General features: G+C 38.3%; 2 protein-coding genes across 3 annotated transcripts; both read left to right on the top strand.

Annotated features, from left to right (window-relative positions):
- Nucleotides 1–2: 2 nt before the first annotated feature.
- Nucleotides 3–6,459, top strand: tslig1 (tRNA splicing ligase complex subunit 1). The gene is made up of 7 exons (XM_088354029.1): nt 3–195; nt 4,711–4,735; nt 4,816–4,937; nt 5,003–5,085; nt 5,283–5,338; nt 5,435–5,471; nt 5,542–6,459. Exons 1-7 carry the CDS (start codon nt 114–116, stop codon nt 5,626–5,628), a joined length of 492 nt encoding a protein of 163 aa, XP_088210155.1. The 5' UTR covers nt 3–113; the 3' UTR covers nt 5,629–6,459.
- Nucleotides 6,460–9,824: 3,365 nt separating this feature from the next.
- Nucleotides 9,825–14,610, top strand: LOC148351574 (KH domain-containing, RNA-binding, signal transduction-associated protein 1-like). 2 transcript variants are annotated; one of them, XR_015852872.1, is made up of 11 exons: nt 9,825–10,189; nt 10,572–10,699; nt 11,355–11,471; nt 11,550–11,696; nt 11,764–11,888; nt 11,963–12,206; nt 12,322–12,398; nt 12,478–12,539; nt 12,644–12,815; nt 14,318–14,381; nt 14,452–14,610. XR_015852872.1 is itself a non-coding variant. In XM_088354430.1 (9 exons), the coding sequence occupies exons 1-9, from the start codon at nt 10,099–10,101 to the stop codon at nt 12,751–12,753; spliced, it is 1,101 nt and encodes a 366-aa protein (XP_088210556.1). In that variant the 5' UTR covers nt 9,826–10,098; the 3' UTR covers nt 12,754–13,658. The 2 variants fall into 2 exon arrangements, 1 of the variants encoding a protein (XP_088210556.1); XM_088354430.1 differs by lacking the exons at nt 14,318–14,381; nt 14,452–14,610 and having other exon boundaries at nt 9,826–10,189; nt 12,644–13,658.
- Nucleotides 14,611–19,239: the final 4,629 nt, after the last annotated feature.

Raw genomic sequence — 19,239 nt, 5'->3', positions numbered from 1 at the left:
TCTTGACCCGCCCCATCCACCATGTTGAAAACCCGTGTATGGTCCAACCTGACATGGGAATTTTTCTTTTGACAATCTTTTCACTTAACCTGCTGAGGAACCCGATTAATTAAATGGCGGACCGCACTCTCGATCTGACAGAGTGGCAGAAAGCTGTCAAATCCAAGTATCCTGCGATCAAAAAGAAATACGAATGTAAGTATAACTTAAGATATCGTGACATAACAACACACTCTATTGGTTGTCTGTAATAAAAGTTACGCGACGGGATTTCAAAATGGAATCTCAATATTTTATCTATGATCTTTTTTCCGCGTGATTTTTGTGTACCGGTAATCATTATTCCTGCGTAGGTCATAACTGCATTCAAAATAATTTTCTTTATTCATAAAATCAGCTTGTGTTATAATTTGATGTTTCCATTATTTTTTTGCATGTTCTGTCTGATTGCATCCAACATCTTGTGGTCGTGGTTGTAAGTCCGGGGTGTCAAACTTATTTTAGCTCAGGGGCCACATGTTGGAAAAACTGTATCGCGGGGGCCGGACTCCTATATTAATGGCATAAAAAAATGTGCCTTAGCTGTAGGGTTGGGCATCTTTTGAAGGCTCACAAATAAATTATGATTCAGATGTATGATATACTAGTATAAAACAATGAGGTTTTTTTTCCACGTTCATCGTTTGTTACACGATACACATTATGGTGTGCATTAACAGTGCATTTGTAAAAAGAAAAAGAAAAGAAAAGACCAATTTTAGTTGATTTCCACTACAGTTTATTTAACACGGTATTCATGCGAACTGGAAAAAAATATTTTTTGTGTATTTTTTTTTTTTTTTTTTTTTTAAATGTTTTCCCAAATTTAGGAACTTTGCTGCTTTAAACATACTCTGGTTGATAAATGGTAGTCAGCAAATACAGCTACAGTGGGTGGATTATTTTGCGAGTGAAGCTTGGGTTTGATGACATCCAGACACATTTAAAACTGCAGGTCTTGGTTTTGACATGTGCATCATCTCACGGGCTTGATTAAATCCATTGGCAGGCAGTTACCGGCCCAGGGGTCTGTTGTAAGTAAAAACGACTACAAATTCATGAGTAACTCTGTTATGTAGAATATGAGTACGGATGTTAAGAGAGGAATGCATGAGAGCGTGATTGTGCCGACTGTGTTGTATGGTGCAGAGACTTGGAGCCTGAACGCAGATTTAAGAAGGAAATTAAATGTTTTTGAGAAGAAGTGTTTGAGGAGAAAGTTAGGAGTGACAAGATTGGATAGATTGAGAAATGAAATTGTGAGAGACAGAACTGGAGTAGTAGTGGATCCAAATGTTTTGAGATGAAGTGTTTGAGGAGTATGTTAGGAGTGACAAGATTGGATAGATTGAGAAATGAAATTGTGAGAGATAGAACTGGAGTCCTAGTGGAACTGAGCAAGCGTGTTGATAAGAGAGTACTCGGTTGGTTTGGACACATGGAGAGGATGGATGAGGAGCGAATGTTGAAGAGGATCTACAGAGCAGAAGTAAATGGGAGACCAAGAGGAAGGCGCGATTGACGTGGATGGATGATGTTTTGAGTGCATTGGTGGAAAGGGGTCTAAATGTAGTGGAAGAGGGGTTGTGAAAGAATAGTGGGATGTTTGGACGCATTCTAAGAGATGGGCAGGGCACCTGTATGATGCGGCAGGGGTAGTCCAGTGAAAGCTGTCGGGCCCTGCTGTTGAACAGAAAAGTGTGTTGTGTCACCCTGACCCGAGTGACATGGCCGCTTTTTTGTGTCCCGTCTCATCTGGAGGGACGAAAGCATGATCAACTTGGGTGCCGGGGTGCTTAACTTGTTTGGGCATTTCGGTTGGCCATGGTCAAATTGTTTGTGTTTTTGCTACTTTTTCCATTTTTTCCTTTAAACTTTTTTATGTATGTGTTTCTCTTGCTGTCTGTCACCCCTATCGAGGGATATGACCAGGGTCGATAGATAGATTTTATTATCACCCTAAAAGAAATGAAATGAAATGATCTGCATTTATATAGCGCTTTTCAAGTCAATGACTTCCCAAAGCGCTTTACATTGTGCTTCACATTTCCCAATAGCGGCCGTGATCTGTGCAGCCATGTAAGGCGCTAACCTGCTTATTGGGGGTTAAGTGTCTTACCCAAGGACACTTCGGCATGTAACACGGACAAGCCGGGACTCGAACTGGGATCCCTTAATCCTAAAACGATCGCTCTACCTCCTGAGCTACTGCCGCCCTAGAGAAAAGTTGAATTCTTCTGAAATTGTGCTCGAAAATAGTTGTCAATGTATTTTAAATGCTACGTTTTATTCTGAAGCAGGTAACAATGGTGGAGACTTCCGAGATATCCTTGAATGCTGCAGGTTTTCCTTAAAGGCACAGTGTGTATTTTTTAACCAAAAGATGTCGCTGTAATGTGTCGTGCAACCAAAAACGAGTGCCAAAAGCACAAAGAAGAATACAGTGTAAAGAGACCAAATAGCACGTTTTTTCTTCTCGTTTTTCTAATCTATTGTGAGGTTGTGGTTTCTGGGTACCCATAGCCGCTAGATTGCTGACAATTATGTCAGCCCCCTAGGTGAGGTTCATGTTGTTTTTAAATCAAAGCACTGTTCTATGAGTATTTTTTTAAATGTCTGTTTATGTAATATGTTCATGTATTTGTTTTATTATTTATTTATTTTTTTAAATGATAAAATGTGTTTTTACCACTATGAGAAGCTAAATAATACTGTCTTTTTTAAATAAAAACACATTTCCACGAACACTGGTCAATATTTAGTAGTCATTCTCATTAAATACATGAAAGAGCTTTGTTTCAAACACAGAAGAGATCACGTGAACGCCACTGCAAAAAACTAATTATCATAAAAACATCCCCTTTGTCCGAAACCATTTTAAATATTTTAATATTGTAAAGTCCATAAACTGCTACAAGCTCTTTCATGCTTTTTCCTGCAGTACAGCAGAGAGATTTTCCAAGTAAGAAACCTGAAGTACAGGTACAGTAAGATTTTTGAAAAAAATTAATTGTTCCTGTTCTCCTCAATATAAACGACCCCTCTTACTCCTTACACTTCGTTTTTGACTTGAGGTTTTTTGGTAGGCGCTACAGGTCCCTAAAAACAAGGACTAACAGGCTCAGAGACAGTTTCTTCCACAGGGCCATCACATCCATAAACAAGTTTGCAAGAAAGTGAAAATTATTTATCCTACTCATATTTTTAAAAAAAATGGGTATTCATTTTGATTATCGTCTTATTCGTGAATTTTCTGACTGCCCAATGTTATTACCGTATTTTCCGCACTATAAGGCGCACCTAAAAGCCTTTATTTTTTTCAAAAGCTGACCATGCGACTTATAATACAGTGCGCCTTATTTATGGATCAATATTAAGTCGCAAAGTCTTGCAACTAATGCAGCAGCCGCTGACTAGATTTTCCCCCGAACGCCAAGTAGTCCGCGGTTTTACAGCTGGGATTTATTTACCGGCGTTTCATTGGCTAACCAATGTGTCAATCATCATTTGAATCGATCACTATTGGCTAAAGTTATTCGGAGGTAAAGGGGGCGGATCTTTTTTATCATTTACAGGCTGACATAGGCTAAAGCGGCAAAACAAAGCCTGCAATTGGCCAAAAAGGATGTGTCAATCATCAGTTGAATCGATCACTATTGGCTAAAGTTATTCGAAGGTCAAGGGGCAGATCCTTTTTATCATTTACAGGCTGGCATTGGCTGAAGCGGCAAAACAAAGCCTGCAATTGGCCGAAAAAGATGGATGTGAATAGCACGTCGGGTTGACGGCATAGAGAAAAAAGTATTTTACTATTCTGTACTGTATTTGTAAATATTTTACTCTCCTGGATTTACTACACTCACGGATATAAGAGGACCATGGTTGCACATTATTATTGAACACAAAGACTTTAGTGAGCTACTACGGCTATATATTTTCCCTGTATCTTGTTTCAGACTGAACTCAATGTTTCTGTGATAAGCGGTGCAGATAATGGATGGAATGGAGTGTCTATTTTTAAATTAAACTCAATTCCAAGTGTTTATTGTCATATGCACAGTAAAGTTGCGAGCGAAAAAGAAAATAGAAACTAAGGAATGGTTGGCATTTCTTGAATCCCAAGACTTTAACCTTCCGAATGATATTTGGAACGATGCATTTGAGTGACATCGTACGGACACCGCATCCGCACGTGTCTACGACACGTATTTGCTTCTTTGCAAGCTTTCGGAATGTTAAGGGGGTAATAAGTTAGACTGAACTATCTGACTTTCCCATTGTAGCGCCTTATACTGTAATCCGGTGCGTCTTATGTATGTCAAATATAAGACCAAAAACTAACTTTTCGGGGTGCGCCCTATAACCCGATGCGCCTTATAGTGCGGAAAATACGGTACACTATTTTTCATCACGCTATTGTTATAATGCACTTACAACATAGGCCAGTATCCAAGCAGTACTTTGTAAATAGTTTTTGCCTCTTCATCCTGACATTCTTTTTATCTTGTTTTCTCTTTATAGTTTTATTACGTGTTTATCCTGGAGTGACATGTCAAATCTTGTTGTGAACAATGTTCACTACATTATCAATGACTAGAAAGACAATTCTAATTTTAAAACGAAGTCATGTATATTTTATTTGAAATCATAGCCTTTTCTCCCTTTCTATAGACTTGGATCACACAGCAGATGTTCAGTGAGTATCCTACAGAACATAATTCAGTCATAGATTTGGCTTTGCAGACTTAGTGCTCAAACTTCCTTACGCTTTCCAAGAATCCACTCCTGGGGCGACACCATTGAGGAAGCCTTTGAACAATGCGCCATGGGCATGTTTGGCTACATGACGGACACTGAAACAGTGGAACCCACCGATACTTTAGAAGTGAAGTCAGAAGGTGAACATCTCATTGTAATCATTTATTCGGAACAAATAATAATGCCTTTCTGCGGATATTTACAGGGGACGACTTGGAATCTTTACTCTTTCACTTTCTCGATGACTGGCTATTCAAGTTTAGTGCAGATAATTTCTTTATTCCCAGGGTAAGTATATTTCTCACAGTCTAAAAAAAACAGTTCCTCTGTGAACTATAAGTTGGAAATTCTCTGAATTATACATAAAAGGGAGGTCATTGAAATCCTGCGTTTGTATGTGCTTAACAAATACAGACAGTAGTTTTGAAATTATGCCTGTTACTTTTTTAAAACATAATTATGTTTTTTTTTCTGTCTTTGTCCAGGAGGTCAAAGTTTTGCAAATAAATAAAACGTCTAATTTTGAAATTCGCTCTATTGGGTAAGGTTGATATCTTCCTAAATCTTAACTTAAAATGTAACTAAACTCAAATTTCTTATCTTCCTCATCATGTGACTTAATTTTTTTGTGTTGAAGGTGGGGTGAAACATTCTCTCTGAAGAAGCATCCACAGGTAAGAATCCTGACAAATGTTTTGAGAACAAAGGCAAACTGCAGTGACAGTTTTCTGTTTTTCGTGATAGGGTACAGAAGTTAAAGCCATCACATATTCTGCCATGCAGGTCCACGACACAGAAAAACCAGAGATTTTTGTTATTATTGATATCTGAAACTGTAAGATATCCATTTCTTCACCAGTGGATTGGGACTCCAGCACGTTGGCGGCCAGATTCAATGGTCTTTTTATTTGTAATCTTATTGATGGACTTGATTGTTGGATTCTTAGAATCCAATTTGCTGCCATTAAATTCTGGATCAATTTGAAGAACTAATCATGGTTTATAGTGAGCATATATAGTGTTTGATGATGAAGCTTTCATGTGACGATCAAATGTTTAGTTTTTAAAGAGTATTTATTTCTTGATTGCATTTCAGTTTTTAACTGTATGTGGGTAGTGGTTGTCTATGTAGTTGTGGCCTTAAATTGACTCCACAGTGGATTCCACCTTTACCAGTGTTGCTGGTACAGGGGTTTACCTGAGCATGTGATAAAAATATTAGACAACAAATGGAAGGGATGAAAATGTACTTTTTTGCTTTCTTTGTAAATATCTTTACATCAATGGTATTGATTTTAACAACGCCTCACCATCAGCAATTACGATTTCCTGAAATAAGTTTGAAGTCATCATTTAAAGACATAACCCATTTATCTTTTTCACACTTCTAAATCTCGGTCAACAGATAATTTTAAGAAATCGTCAAAACTGTGTTTTCACATAGATCGTTGCAACTTTATCAACATCTAACCAAGGAAAGCCTGTGCAAATGACATTTCACAATTGGTTATGAATCAGACCTTTATGTGTTTACATTATGACATTTTTGCTAAGTATCTATTTGTTTATAAAATGTTTAAGTGACATTTGTATGTAATTTGCTGTATTTGTTTAATGGAGATGCTGTCTGAAAAAAATAAAAAATATTTACAAAAATAATAAGATTTAAAGTAGTTTCTTGTGTTTGGATGTTCCATTTTATTTCACAATTGGTTATGAATCAGATTGGTATCTATTTACATGGGGACACTTTTATTAGGTAGTTTATTATTTATAAACTTTTTTATATTGTACTTGTATGTAATTTGCTATGTTTGATTTATGGAGATGTTGTTAAAGAAGCATTTTTTTTACAAAAATAATAAGATATAAAGTAGTTTCTTGTGTTTGGGTGTTCATTAAGAGTAAACACATTATTGAAAAAAATGTTTCTTTAATCTCCGGTGGTAGTAAATTCTAATTGAGTCTTTTCTCTCAACTTCACACAGTACCCAAACTTCCAAAATATTAACCACACTCCCCAGCGAGCTGTCGAAGAGAGTATTGGAATATGTTGTAAAACTTGTAATTTGGTAGGCTAATTATGTGAATGGTGTGTTTATTCGTTTTTTAATATTTTAGAGTATTGTATCTACTAAACTATCCATCCATTATCTGTACCGCTTTTCTTCAGTAGGGTCACGGGGGTGCTGCAGCCTATCCCCGCTATCTTCGGGCTGTCGGCAGGGGACACCCTGAACTGGTTGCCAGCCAGTCGCAGGGCACACAGGGACAGACAACTTACTCGCTCATTCACACCAAGGGACAATTTAGACCGGCTAATTAACCTGGCATGCATGTTTTTTGTGGGAGGAAACTGGAGTGCCCGGAAGAAAGCCATGAAAGCATGAGGAGAACATGCAAACTCCACACAGAAAGCTTTAATCCCATGACCTCAGAACTGTGCCACACACGCGCTAACCACTGCGCTCCCGTGCTGCCCATCTACTAGACTATAAACTTAACAATTATTTTCTAACGCAAAATGTTGGGTCATTTAGTCTGGAATAACCTAAACAATCAGGTAATTTTGTTTCATAAAAAGTAACCCAAATTGAGTTGTTGTTTTTTAAATCTGTTTCATTTTTACCTTTTTGTTTGTTTTAGCTGGTGTAAAATTTGGACCAGTACAAGAAACTTTTTTTCATATAATAACCCCAAATCTTAGTTGTCATGTACTGGCTCCATTTTAAAGAAGTGATTTTAAGGTTATGTTGCTAACATACAAAAGTTTGCATTCCAGTCAAAAACATTACAGTTGCAATAAAATAATGCCACTAACACATATACAATATGTTAAAAATTAAAAACAGTGATGCCTCTACATACGATCTGCATGAGCTACAATAAATGTGGAAGGTCTTTCGAGCAAAAAGGTTTGCAACTTACGATAGAAAATTAAAGTTATGAGAATTTCCAGACATTGCCACTAGAAACCTGGGCCTAAAATAGTCAAGTCATGTATGTATTTGTATAGCCCAAATCACAAGAAGTCTCATAGGGCTGTACAAAGTACAGACTATAGAGACTATTATTAACCATCCCCTGATCTAAAACATACATAAATGCAAGGAAAAACTTCTCATCGGGAGGAAAATTGAGAAACCTTGAGAAGGGACCGCACATGTCACATTTATTTGTATAGCCCTTAATCACAAAAACGTCTCAAAAGACTGCACAGAATTACAATCACACCATCGCCTGATTTTGAACCAACATGAGGGCAAGGAAAAACTCAAAACCTCAGCGTGAGGAAAAAAGAAACCTAGAGAAGGGGTAATACCTCTTCTAGGATTGCCGGGCTGCAATGGATGGTGTAAGGGCACTAACAAAGAATATGGACATTGTCAATACGAACTATTGGTCCTTCATAAGCTATAGAATATTAGTGTGTTTTAAGCCTCAATTTAATTTTATTATGGTCTTATTTACCTTGTGCTTGTATTTTTATGTTTAATTACTATTTGAATGTGTTATTGGTAATCAGGAAGATGTGTTTTACAGATATTTAAGAATATCTTGGATGCTTTTGGTAAATCGGAAACAAATGTATTGGTTTTAAGCTATTTTGGATCTGGAAAATGCCCTTGCGATACAAGCAATTTTGTATACGGGCATAGAATAGAACAGAATAGAATATACCTTTATAATCATTGTTACAAAATGGGTTGAACATATTGTGACAACGAAATTGGACGGGGCACTCCAGTGTCACATTTTACTTGAGTGAATAAAAAATACAATAAAGATAAAAAATAATTTTCACAATATTTACACAAGAAAGTGTGGGCGTGTAGGGGAAGAAGATATTTACATTGGGTGTTTACATACAGTTTTGGGATCGTATTGGTGCAATATGCGGTAGTGCAAAATAGGCAACATTGTGCAAAGTAAGCATAGGCATGAATACAATTTTACATCTATATGAGGTAGTGTGTTTGCAAGAGTTTCAGTTTTTTGTGCAGTGTGTGTTAAGGGTGGTGATGGCTTTGGGGAATAAACTGTCTCTGAGTCTGTTTGTTTTTGTTTTGTGTGATCTGTAGCGTCTGCCAGAAGGCAGCAGATCAAAGAGGTGGTGGCCGGGGTGAAAAGAGTCCTCTATGATGTTTTTTTTCTCTGCTGAGGTAGCGAGAGCAGGCAATGTCCTCCAGACTGGGCAGAGAGCAACCAACGATTCTCTGGGCTGTGTTGATGACCCTCTGAAGTGTTTTCCTGTCTGCTGCCTAGCACCCAGCATGCCACACCGTAATGCAGCATGATCTGGGAATAAAGTTATCTCGAATGTAGATGTATCACAAAACAACAAAATCTTCTTGGACCTTCTTAGAGTCGATTTTCTCAATTACGCTCATTTACATTGATGGAAATACTTGTGAATATTGTAGTCGACGGGTCTCGTGGGAAATTTAGTTTTTGGTCAAAGCACGCTTTTGAACTGTTATTTTTAAATTGCCTATCCATTTTAAGCTTTCCGTGCCACATTTGTCTCGTATGCGATGGGTTGGGCCCATTATGCCAGACTCTGTTGCATCGGCCAATATTTTGAAAATATAGTCGTGAACCTTCAAGATGGTTTAGTGATTCCTTATGTTTATTTTTGTTGTCGACTGTGTATAGCGCCTGATGATGATTTTGCACCATGCATTGTAGCTTGCTTTGAAGGGGGGTTGCCTCATGTGCAATCTCCTCAAGGTTTCTTAATTTTTGTAAGGTTTTTCGAGTTTTTCCATTGCCTTCATGTAGGTTTTAGCTCAGAGGGTCTTCTATTGGTGGTCCGTGCAGCCATTTGAGGCGTTTTGTGATCAAAGGCTATAGAAAATAAAGGTGACTTGACTTAAATATCCCAAACAAATACCCTTTTCGCTTGGAAAACATTTCGCGATATTTCCTCACACACCCACACACAAAAAAAGGTTTTTAAACCACTCTGGTGATAAAATATGTAGGTATAATGATGTGACATCACGTCCGGTCTCGGCTTCTTTTCCTCTCCTCAATCAAATTCAGCTGCGCCATTTCTTCTTTGTCCGTCGACTGAAGGTAACTGCTCTTCGTGTCGCAGAACAAAAACCATCACCAATCTGTCGACCGCGAGGAAAGGATCATTTCTTCAGTTTCGTCAGCTTAGTGTTTATCTGTTAACCTTATCAAAGGTATCGACTTCTAGCTTTTGCATTAAGTAGTGTTCGAGTTTAGCGAGCGCTAACAAAGACTACTTGGGAGTCCGCCATTGCGTCGAAGGATTTTCAAGAGGAAAGCAAAATGGATGACACTAAATATCTACCACAGCTTCTGGCCGAGAAAGACAGCTTGGATTCGTCCTTCACACACGCAATGAAGCTTATTTCAGCGGGTAGGTTGATATTTATTGCGTAAAGCGGGTTAGTGCTGTTGGCGGTAGACGTTTGGCCTGGTTTTATAATGAATGAATAGCGTCGGGATCGATGGAATAACGATGGCGAATTTTACACGTGGTGGTTATGTAGGTCAACCATCACTATAATTGATTCCGTTATGTTGCTGTTAAAAGTGCACTACATATTTTATGCAATATGGTATTTTGCCTAATTAGTTTACATCATAATTTTAACTATTCTATTTTTTCAAGACGTTATGTCTGCACATTTATGTAGACAGGAAAACGACCCACTTAATTCGAGATAATTCATTTGATATTTAATTTCTTTACATATTGAATTTTTCGATCCTGATGTTTTATGCGTACTTCTGTATAGAGATCGACAGGATCCAAAAAGGCGAACCCAAGAAGGAACAAGAGAAAGAGAAATATCTGGATCTCTTTACAACGAAGAATCTCATGCTCAAAGAGCGTGTACTGATTCCCTCAAAGCAGTTTCCAAGGGTAAGTCAATTATATATATATTATTACAACTTCTGCTGTTAAGGTGAGATTGTACATTCATGCTTTATGCTCACCCTAACTGAATGAGGCCATCTTTAAACTACCGGCGGCGGTTAGGCGATCGATTGGCAACTAATCAATTATCAATTTCTTTCGTATGTCTATAATTCGTTAATTCTCATGCATATTAGTCTGAAAAACATCTTTCGGTTTCTGTTTTACAAGAATTATCTGTGTTGAAATGATGTTTTGCGAATCTCACAACAAAATTACTGTTGGGGTTGATATATTTCTCCATCTGATGCTCTTCAGACTTGTGTTTTTAAAATTTCCATTTGTCATTGTAACGTGATCGATTTTTGAGGGAAAATGTTTCCATCCTTGTACTAGTAATTATCGTGTTCGTTTCCATTGAGGTTTATAATTGTCAAACCTCCATTTTCCATTATGTATGCAGGTAGTGAATAGATTCCTTAACGGTTTCTATTTTTATGTTGAAGCCTACAGGATTTGACATATAAAAAGATAATCTGATCAATCAATACATTGAACACATTTATAATTCTTAATGGTAATTTCTCTGTGTGAGAAACTTGTAAGGGTACTCCACACAGACTTACTGAGACGTGTTGATTTTCTATTTTTCCCCTATAAGGTCAACTTTGTCGGCAAGCTTTTGGGGCCACAGGGAAGCACAATTAAGAGGCTGCAAGAGGAGACTGGTGCAAAGATTTCAGTTTTGGGCAAAGGTTCCATGAGGGACAAGTCAAAGGTATGACTGAGATTTATATTGTCTCCATTTGCTAATGCATGATTATTTTGCACATAATTCAACAAATTGTGCTTTTAGGAGGAAGAGCTGCGTAATGGTGGCGAAGCAAAGTATGCTCACCTTGCAATGGAGTTGCATGTATTTATTGAGGTGATGGCACCCATCCCAGATGCTTACCTCCGCATGGCTCATGCTATGGATGAGGTCAAAAAGTTCCTCATTCCTGTAAGTCACTCATCTCTAGCCTTTTACTTGAATTTGTTCAAAGATTTTAACAAGTATTTATTGTTAGGAACCCGGTGAGTATGACCCATTTATGGACCCCCATTTCCTGAATGGATCTCACGACGGTTCAGCCAGGGGACGTGGCGGGCCCATGGGAAGAGGCCGTGGTATGCCACCAGGTGCTGGGCCAAGGTAAGACAAACGTGAGGAGTGATTGTCTTATTGTAACTGAGCACTAAAATGCCTGAATTGTTTCATTTCCACAGAGGGCGTGGACTCCCTCGCGGTGGTCCTCGAGGAGGTATGCGTGGTGGTGGACCGCGGGGCGGAATGGGGCGGGGTAATTCTCGAGGCGGGCCAGGCGGTAGAGGCGCATCTGCAAATCGAGGGGGTGCTTCACGTTCCAGACCCCCTGCAGGGGGGGCGCGGATGCTTCCCGCTGCTGCTCTTTCCCACCAGCAAGTTCCCCCTTCGGGCAATCAAGCTAAACCCGAATCCTATGAAGACTATGTAAGCTATTAAATATAGCTTTCTTATTTAGGCGTCCCAATAAACGGTTAATCAAACGCACGTCTTGACATCTTTTTGCCATGATAATGTACTCGGTGATTTATCTTCCTTCCAGCCTGCTTATGAGGATTCATATGCAGAGCCAGCCTATGAGGGATATGACAATTATTATAGCCAACAACCTGTGCCCACGTGAGTAAATATTGGGATACACACCTGCTATTAACACGTTTGCATGGCAAATTTTGCTTATGTTTAAATACCTTTCCAGGGATACTGAATATTATGACTACGGTCATGGTGAGCCCCAGGAAGCTGGCTATGAACAATATGGCAAGTATTGAAAACTTTAACTGCCAACCCTGTACTGTTTAGAAGCAAGAAGAGGAATGATTGGTTGTATTTTTTTTTTTTTTTTACCCCCTCCCCAAAATCAGGTCAGGAAGACTGGGATGGCTCGTGGTCGGCCTCTGGAGCTGGAGGCAAAGCTGCCTCAGCAAGGGGGTCCAAAGGAGCTTATAGAGAGCATCCCTATGGAAGATTCTGAACAGCTTCTGGTAGAGTTGCCATGGCAACTGGCATCAATTGTAACTCACTTAACGTTTAAAAGTAATTGTTTTCATTGTTTCCTTCCCCTTTTAATGGTTGTTTTTTATGCTTTAGTATTTTTAGAAAACATTTTGTTGCATGTGTCTGCTTTTTTCCAGGGTTTAAAAATATTTGCTTTCATAATGTATAATTTTTCAATTTAAAACCTGTTACAATAAGTTGTTAGCAGTTCAAGTGTGACCAACCTAAGGCATTTACTCTTCAACAATATTTGCTGGTAACATTTTTAATTGTATTGTGGCGAAAGAAATCAGTTCTCCCTGTTAAGTTATGCTTACACAAAACAAAAGATGACAGAGCTTAATTTGCAGGTAAACATGGTCCAACAGCAATCTCATACAAATCCTGTTTTCTATTGAATCTCTTAAATCGTATAGTAATAAAACTCGGTGAAGGAAAATGTTTGTTGTGATTTATCACAATTGACAAACTACTGAGGGCCAACCATTTAAATGTGTGTACAAGAGGATGGAACATTTTTATACAGGACAACCATGTATCTTGCAAGACACATTAAATTGCTCAAATGTGTACATTTGGCTAAATAGGATTAAATGCGTTTCTCCAAATGTCTTTTTTTCAGAGCGTTGTTTAAATATTCAAGTTTCTCGTTTCAGTTTAAACGTGATTCAAACGTGATATTTTGCCTTTGTTGTGCGGAAAAGATTCCCATTGGTGATCGTGTAATTGTATTTGACGCTGAATAATCATATGTACTGTCGGACTGATTTTTCGTTAGCAAAATAAAAAAGTGTTTTGACATTGAACCAAGAATGTTTTTCAAATTTACTAAACTTCATTTGTAATGTCACTTAAGAAAATAAAGCTCATCATTCCACAAGGTATGGTCTGCCAAATAGAAGTTGGACTTGATATCCTGCTTGAACATGTATTGTCATCAACCTTTATTTAGTGCATCTGCAACTAAGAGTAACAATCTCAACAGTATTTCAAACCAAGCTTGCAGGGGTCTTGACTTTGATGCAAAGTCATGCTGGCTGCTTTTTTATAAAAGACAAAAATCGCAGAGGGGAGGATTCTAAAAGCCAAAAGATCGCCACATGAAGGTAAAACTAACCAACTCTTTTATTAGATTTTTGTTTTATATTGTGCCAAGTAAACAATGATTTTCTTTTCAAAATGCACCCAAAAGCTTGTATTGCAAAATCGGCTGTACCGTGCAAAATAAAGCATACAAAAAGAGAAATTGTAATGCAACTCTTGCTCCAAAAAAATCATTTACTTTTAATACCTCATGTTTTTATTACTGTTTCTATAGATAGTAGATGAAAAATGATTGTCAATAAAAATACAGTACACGTGAAAATGAATGTAAAACACTCCATAATATAACAAATTATGTGCCAGTATTCTTAATGGAAAAAAATGCTTGAGTTGCACAAATCTTTATTTTTTTAGTCATGCATGTTGCTTGTGTGTGTGGGCAAATGTTTAATGCACATGCTTGTACTGCCAAGAGCTCATTTGTTTTTATTTTACAGGTTTGTAGTGAAAATGTCTCAGTGCTGGAGACAAAACTACTGCCAGATTCCTTGAGCAATGATGGTCAGTCAATCACTATTCGAAGAGGTACACTTAAGTCTAAAACCTAAAATTTGCTGTACTTTCTCGACAGGTATTTTAAGTCGCCTTTTGAAAGTGGGGACTGATATGATGCCACGTGGAACGTTTCCTGTGGAGATGAGCCATTTTTCCTTTTGGGGGAATTTCGAAATGTATAAAATTTTACATCTTTTAAAAAGATTTTTCAATGATATTAAAGTATTTTTTGTGACCAATGCCTCAGTGACTTGGTGCAGCAAAACAAGTGAATGCAACAAAGTAAACTTGTTTACCTGAACTGTCCACCATGACAGGTGTGTCATGGTAAACTGGACAAAGGGCTGGCTTGATACAATGTTGAAATGTATTTGGACAGTTTGCATCATTTTAGCCAACCTACTGAATAACTATGTGATCACCTTAAGTAATATTTGTCTATGGCTCTGTTTCATTCTTTATTAAAAATCAAGAGGATTGGATATAGTCAAAATGAAGTGGTCCAGTGGAAAAACTGCTTCGCACGAGCCCCTTGTCCTGACTGAGTGTCTCAAAATTGGATAAAACTCAAGTACCAAGAAGTGCAGCAGCTGAATAACGAATGAATGCATACAAAAAGAGGATAAGCAATGAGCGTCAATTCGAAGAAAAATCGAATAGACTGCAAGCTGAGGGCTGGACCAATGAAATATTTGGCAAAAAAATTCAAATGTCACATGCTAGTTAAAAGAACTTACTGAGAACCTAAAATGAACATTCCAAAATCAGTCAAGGATTAGCTTATGGCTCTCAGCACGTTTTGGACTAAACATTTCCTTGATGGAAAATCCCTACAACATTAACAATACATTACTTCCGACATGTAGGTTCCAAATGAACTCAGTTAAAATCTCAACCAGAAACTTTTTTTTCCCGAGTACTGCCCAATGATTGCTGTGATGGGTTCCAGCACTCCCTCGACCCTACTGAGGATAAGCGGTGCAGCTAATGAGATGAGATACTCGAATACACTACAGTATTTTAAAGAAAAGTTTTTACAGGCCCAAGCCTTTTTTTTTTTTTTCAATGAAACTACTGTATGCAGTAAACATGACCAATACATTCTCAGAGGCTGTTTAGCGGACCAAAATACAAAAGTAAACGTCACTATGGCTAGGGATTACTGTAAAAGAAGTCTATTATTCAGGAACCATTGGTGTATATTTTCTCTTTTAGCAAGATGTACTTCAAAGGAAAATAATTTCAGTTTTCTGTCATTTACCTAACCATAGGCGATTATAGGTTCAATTTACAAGCTTTGGGGATGCTGGTTAAAGTAACATGCATTTTGCTCAAATCAAGTCATGTTTATTTGTATAGTCCTCATTCACAAGGAGTCTCAAAGGGCTGCTCAGACCAGATTATTGCAAACTATACTATTATTAACCCATCCCCTGATCTAAAACCTACATGAGGGCAAGGAAAAACTCAAAAACCTCAGAATGAGGAAAATAAGGAAACCTTGAAAAGGGATCGCACATGAGATAATCCCCCTTCCTGGATGACCAGTTTGCAATGGATGTTGCAATAAAATCATCTATCCATTATTTGCACTGCTTATCCTCAGTAGGGTCATGGGGGTGCTGGAGCCCACCCCAGCTATCCTCGGGCAGTGGGCACGAGACACCCTGAACTGGTTCCCAGAGTCACAGGGCACACAGAGACAGACAACTTACTCGCTCATTTGGACCGGCCAATTAAACTGACATGCATGTTTTTTTGGAATGAGGGAGGAAACCGGAGTGCCCGGAGGAAACTCAATCAAGCATGGGAAGAACATGCAAATTCCACACAGGAAGGTTTGATCTCATGACCTCAGAACTATGCTGCACACGTGCTACCCAATGTGCTGCCGTGCTGCCCATTAACAAACAATAAAAATAAAATATGAAATAAATTATAGTAAAAATAAAAAAAATCAAATAAAAAGGATGACCAGGTTGCAATGGATGAAGCATGAGTGATTTAGGATCATCAACACTGTCAAGGAGTTTCACTATTAGGAGGAGGTTTTGCGTATTTTGCTATAGTTGCTGTAGGTAATAGACTAACCTGAACATGGTGTTTTTACAGGGAAAAAAAACGCTGATGAGAAGTCATGATAAAATAGTTGTTTACCATAACCAGTGTCACGTAACACACCAGAGCCTCCACAGACTCCCCTGCCACGCCACAAGTGACACTGGACGAGACAAAGAGGAGCAGTGCTATGAATCAAATGGACTAAACCATTATAAGGCAGTGGGTTACTGTATTTTTTGCGCTGCCTTGTCCACATTTTTTAATGTACTTTTTTAATGCGTTTTTCATCATATTTAAGCCCGTCTTGTCCTTTATGGTATTTGAAAAAGTAAGGCTGCAATCACGACTTTGTGCCAGGAGATGGCAGCAGAGTAACGCGTGATTTGCGCACAAGGTACATGGCATTTCTTAGACGCACTCAAATAAACTCTTCTTTTTTCATCTCTTTGGCGGTTTGTTCCGCCCTAAACAGACCTGATAAAAGTAAGATAAAAGCAGCAAGGCACAATGAAACATATGTCATAAGGGCTCTTTAAACTCAGTTGGACATTTAACTTTCAATTTAAGGACACCAAGTGGCTGTTAAGAAACCTCTGAGTGATTCCTGAGGCGTGTTCAGGAGAGTGAGTGATTGCTATCGCGAGCTATCGCTAGCTTCTGAACGGCCAGTGATTATTGAGCGCTCGCGTGCCCGAGTAATCACGGGAGAAAGACCGCTTACTTTGATTTCCAACATGGCGTCGACAGTGCAGAAGATGGAGGATCTCTCCCTGACGAGTGCTGTTGGCGATGTAATATATCGTCTTACATTGCCTGGTAATGTTTGTGAACAATGCAAGACAGGTATGACCCTTCCACTGCGTTTAGGATAACCTTAACTGTGTCAATATGCGAACTGTCGCTCATATCAGCCAACTCGCTCAAAGCAAGCTGTAGAACGAAATCCATTGTACTGTCGTCGGCCATTTTGGATCAGTAAGGCAATCACAGTGAGCGATTACAAAACGTTCAGCAGTGCGCGGCAAGCGATTATCAAGAGACTACATGTCTGATCACTCTCCTGAACACGCCTCTGGTGCATGACACGATGACTCAAGATTATCTTAGGGGCCTTAGAAACTCTCACGACTTTGACATGTGCTCTTAACATTGCATGTGTGTTAAACCCATGACCTGTGGGCCAAATTTACCCTGCCACCTCATTTATATGGCCCGTTAGACAATGCTGAGAGAAACACAAGAGAAAAATGAGAAAACAACCTGCAGTTTTAAATATGTCCAAATCTTAAATCACTGAATCAGAATTCAATTGTAAGCCCCTGAAAAAAACCTCAGCCCACCGCTCAAGCACACTTTTTATGCCATTAATTCACTAGTCCGACCGTATTGCCCCCGAGCTACAATCAGTTTGAACCCCTGCTCTAAAGTATGAAAAATATTAGAAATAGATTTCTTTTACATTTCAGCCTTCCATTCAAATACAATAGCACAAATGTTATGTAAAAGTATAATTGTAGCCTACGACAATACTACTTACGCAAAACAGTAGATACGAACATTTTTTTGGGGATGTCGAAAAATATCCGGACATTGCTGTAAATTAGATTTTGTATTGTGTCCACCTTTTTCCGAGTAGAGGACAGCACTGCCGTGCTTCTTTCCGCCGCGAGGTGCTGTGAGAGGTCACCCAGCATCCAACCAGAAGAAGAAATCCGGCTTCCACTTCTTGGTTCCTGTGTAATCATAACAACGTGTTCTGTATTGCTAGCGCACTAACAACTTTGACGTTTTTATCGTTTAATATCTTGTCCATTCAATATGGTTGGTATCAAGTGGAAAGAAGAGGCGATCCGTTTATTTTGAAATTAAAGTGTAATAAGAAAGCTTGATGCGGTTGAGAAAATGGTCGGAACGCTTTTATTCGGCCACTTTTTACCACAGAGGAGGACCTCTCGAAGCGCATCTCCCAAAAGTAAGTTAAACCTCTCTTTATTTATCTTTCTAGAGCATATTATTTTATGAAATGTTTATTTGTTTAAGTACAAAACAACACAGCTTACTTACACAAGCTTTAAACATACTTATATAAACCATAAATAATACAAAATATAGTACTAAAGCAACTTACAAACTAATTCAAACTATGAATGATCGTCTGGAACCTAACTCGTTTGTAGGTCGGGCAGTGTCTGTACAGTAATAACACAACTAAATATCAAATTAAGTGCTTAAAACAGGGACATTATATATTATTTTGCTTTAATTGTGAGTGTTTCAAAACCAATTTGATGAGCCTTATCTAATTAAAAACAAATGTGAAAAATAAATCTAACATGTAAACGTCTGAATGTATATGTATCCATTATGAGAAAAATTGGATCGGGCTCTAGATCCGGGCCATGTTTTTGAGTTTTTCCTTGCCCTCATGTAGGTTTTAGATAAGGGGATGGTGCTATAATAGTCTGTTATTTGCAATAATCTGTGGTCTGTGCAGCCCTTTGGGACTCCTTGTGATTAAGGGCTATACAAATAAACATGACTTGACTTTATTGTCGTTATATAAGTATAATGAAATGACCAGAGGCAAAGATTTGAAGGGCCCAATTCAACACATGTTCATAACCAAAAGTAAAAATAAAATATCTTAAATTTATCATTTGATAAAAAAAGGAAGTAGATTGATGGTACCCTCGCTGTATACCAACAAGGGAGGTAGGAGTGGAGGAAAAATACACTTTGGGCGGAACAATTCTCATCTCATCTCATCTCATCAGCCGTACCGCTTATCCTCATTAGGGTCGCG

The sequence above is a fragment of the Urocampus carinirostris genome, chromosome 15, assembly GCF_059441175.1.
Source record: "Urocampus carinirostris isolate Australia breed hairy pipefish chromosome 15, RoL_Ucar_1.0, whole genome shotgun sequence".
In the NCBI taxonomy this organism is placed as follows: domain Eukaryota; kingdom Metazoa; phylum Chordata; class Actinopteri; order Syngnathiformes; family Syngnathidae; genus Urocampus; species Urocampus carinirostris.
The sequence above is the reverse complement of the archived record's forward strand: the minus strand, read 5'-3'. Positions and strand labels throughout refer to the sequence as shown.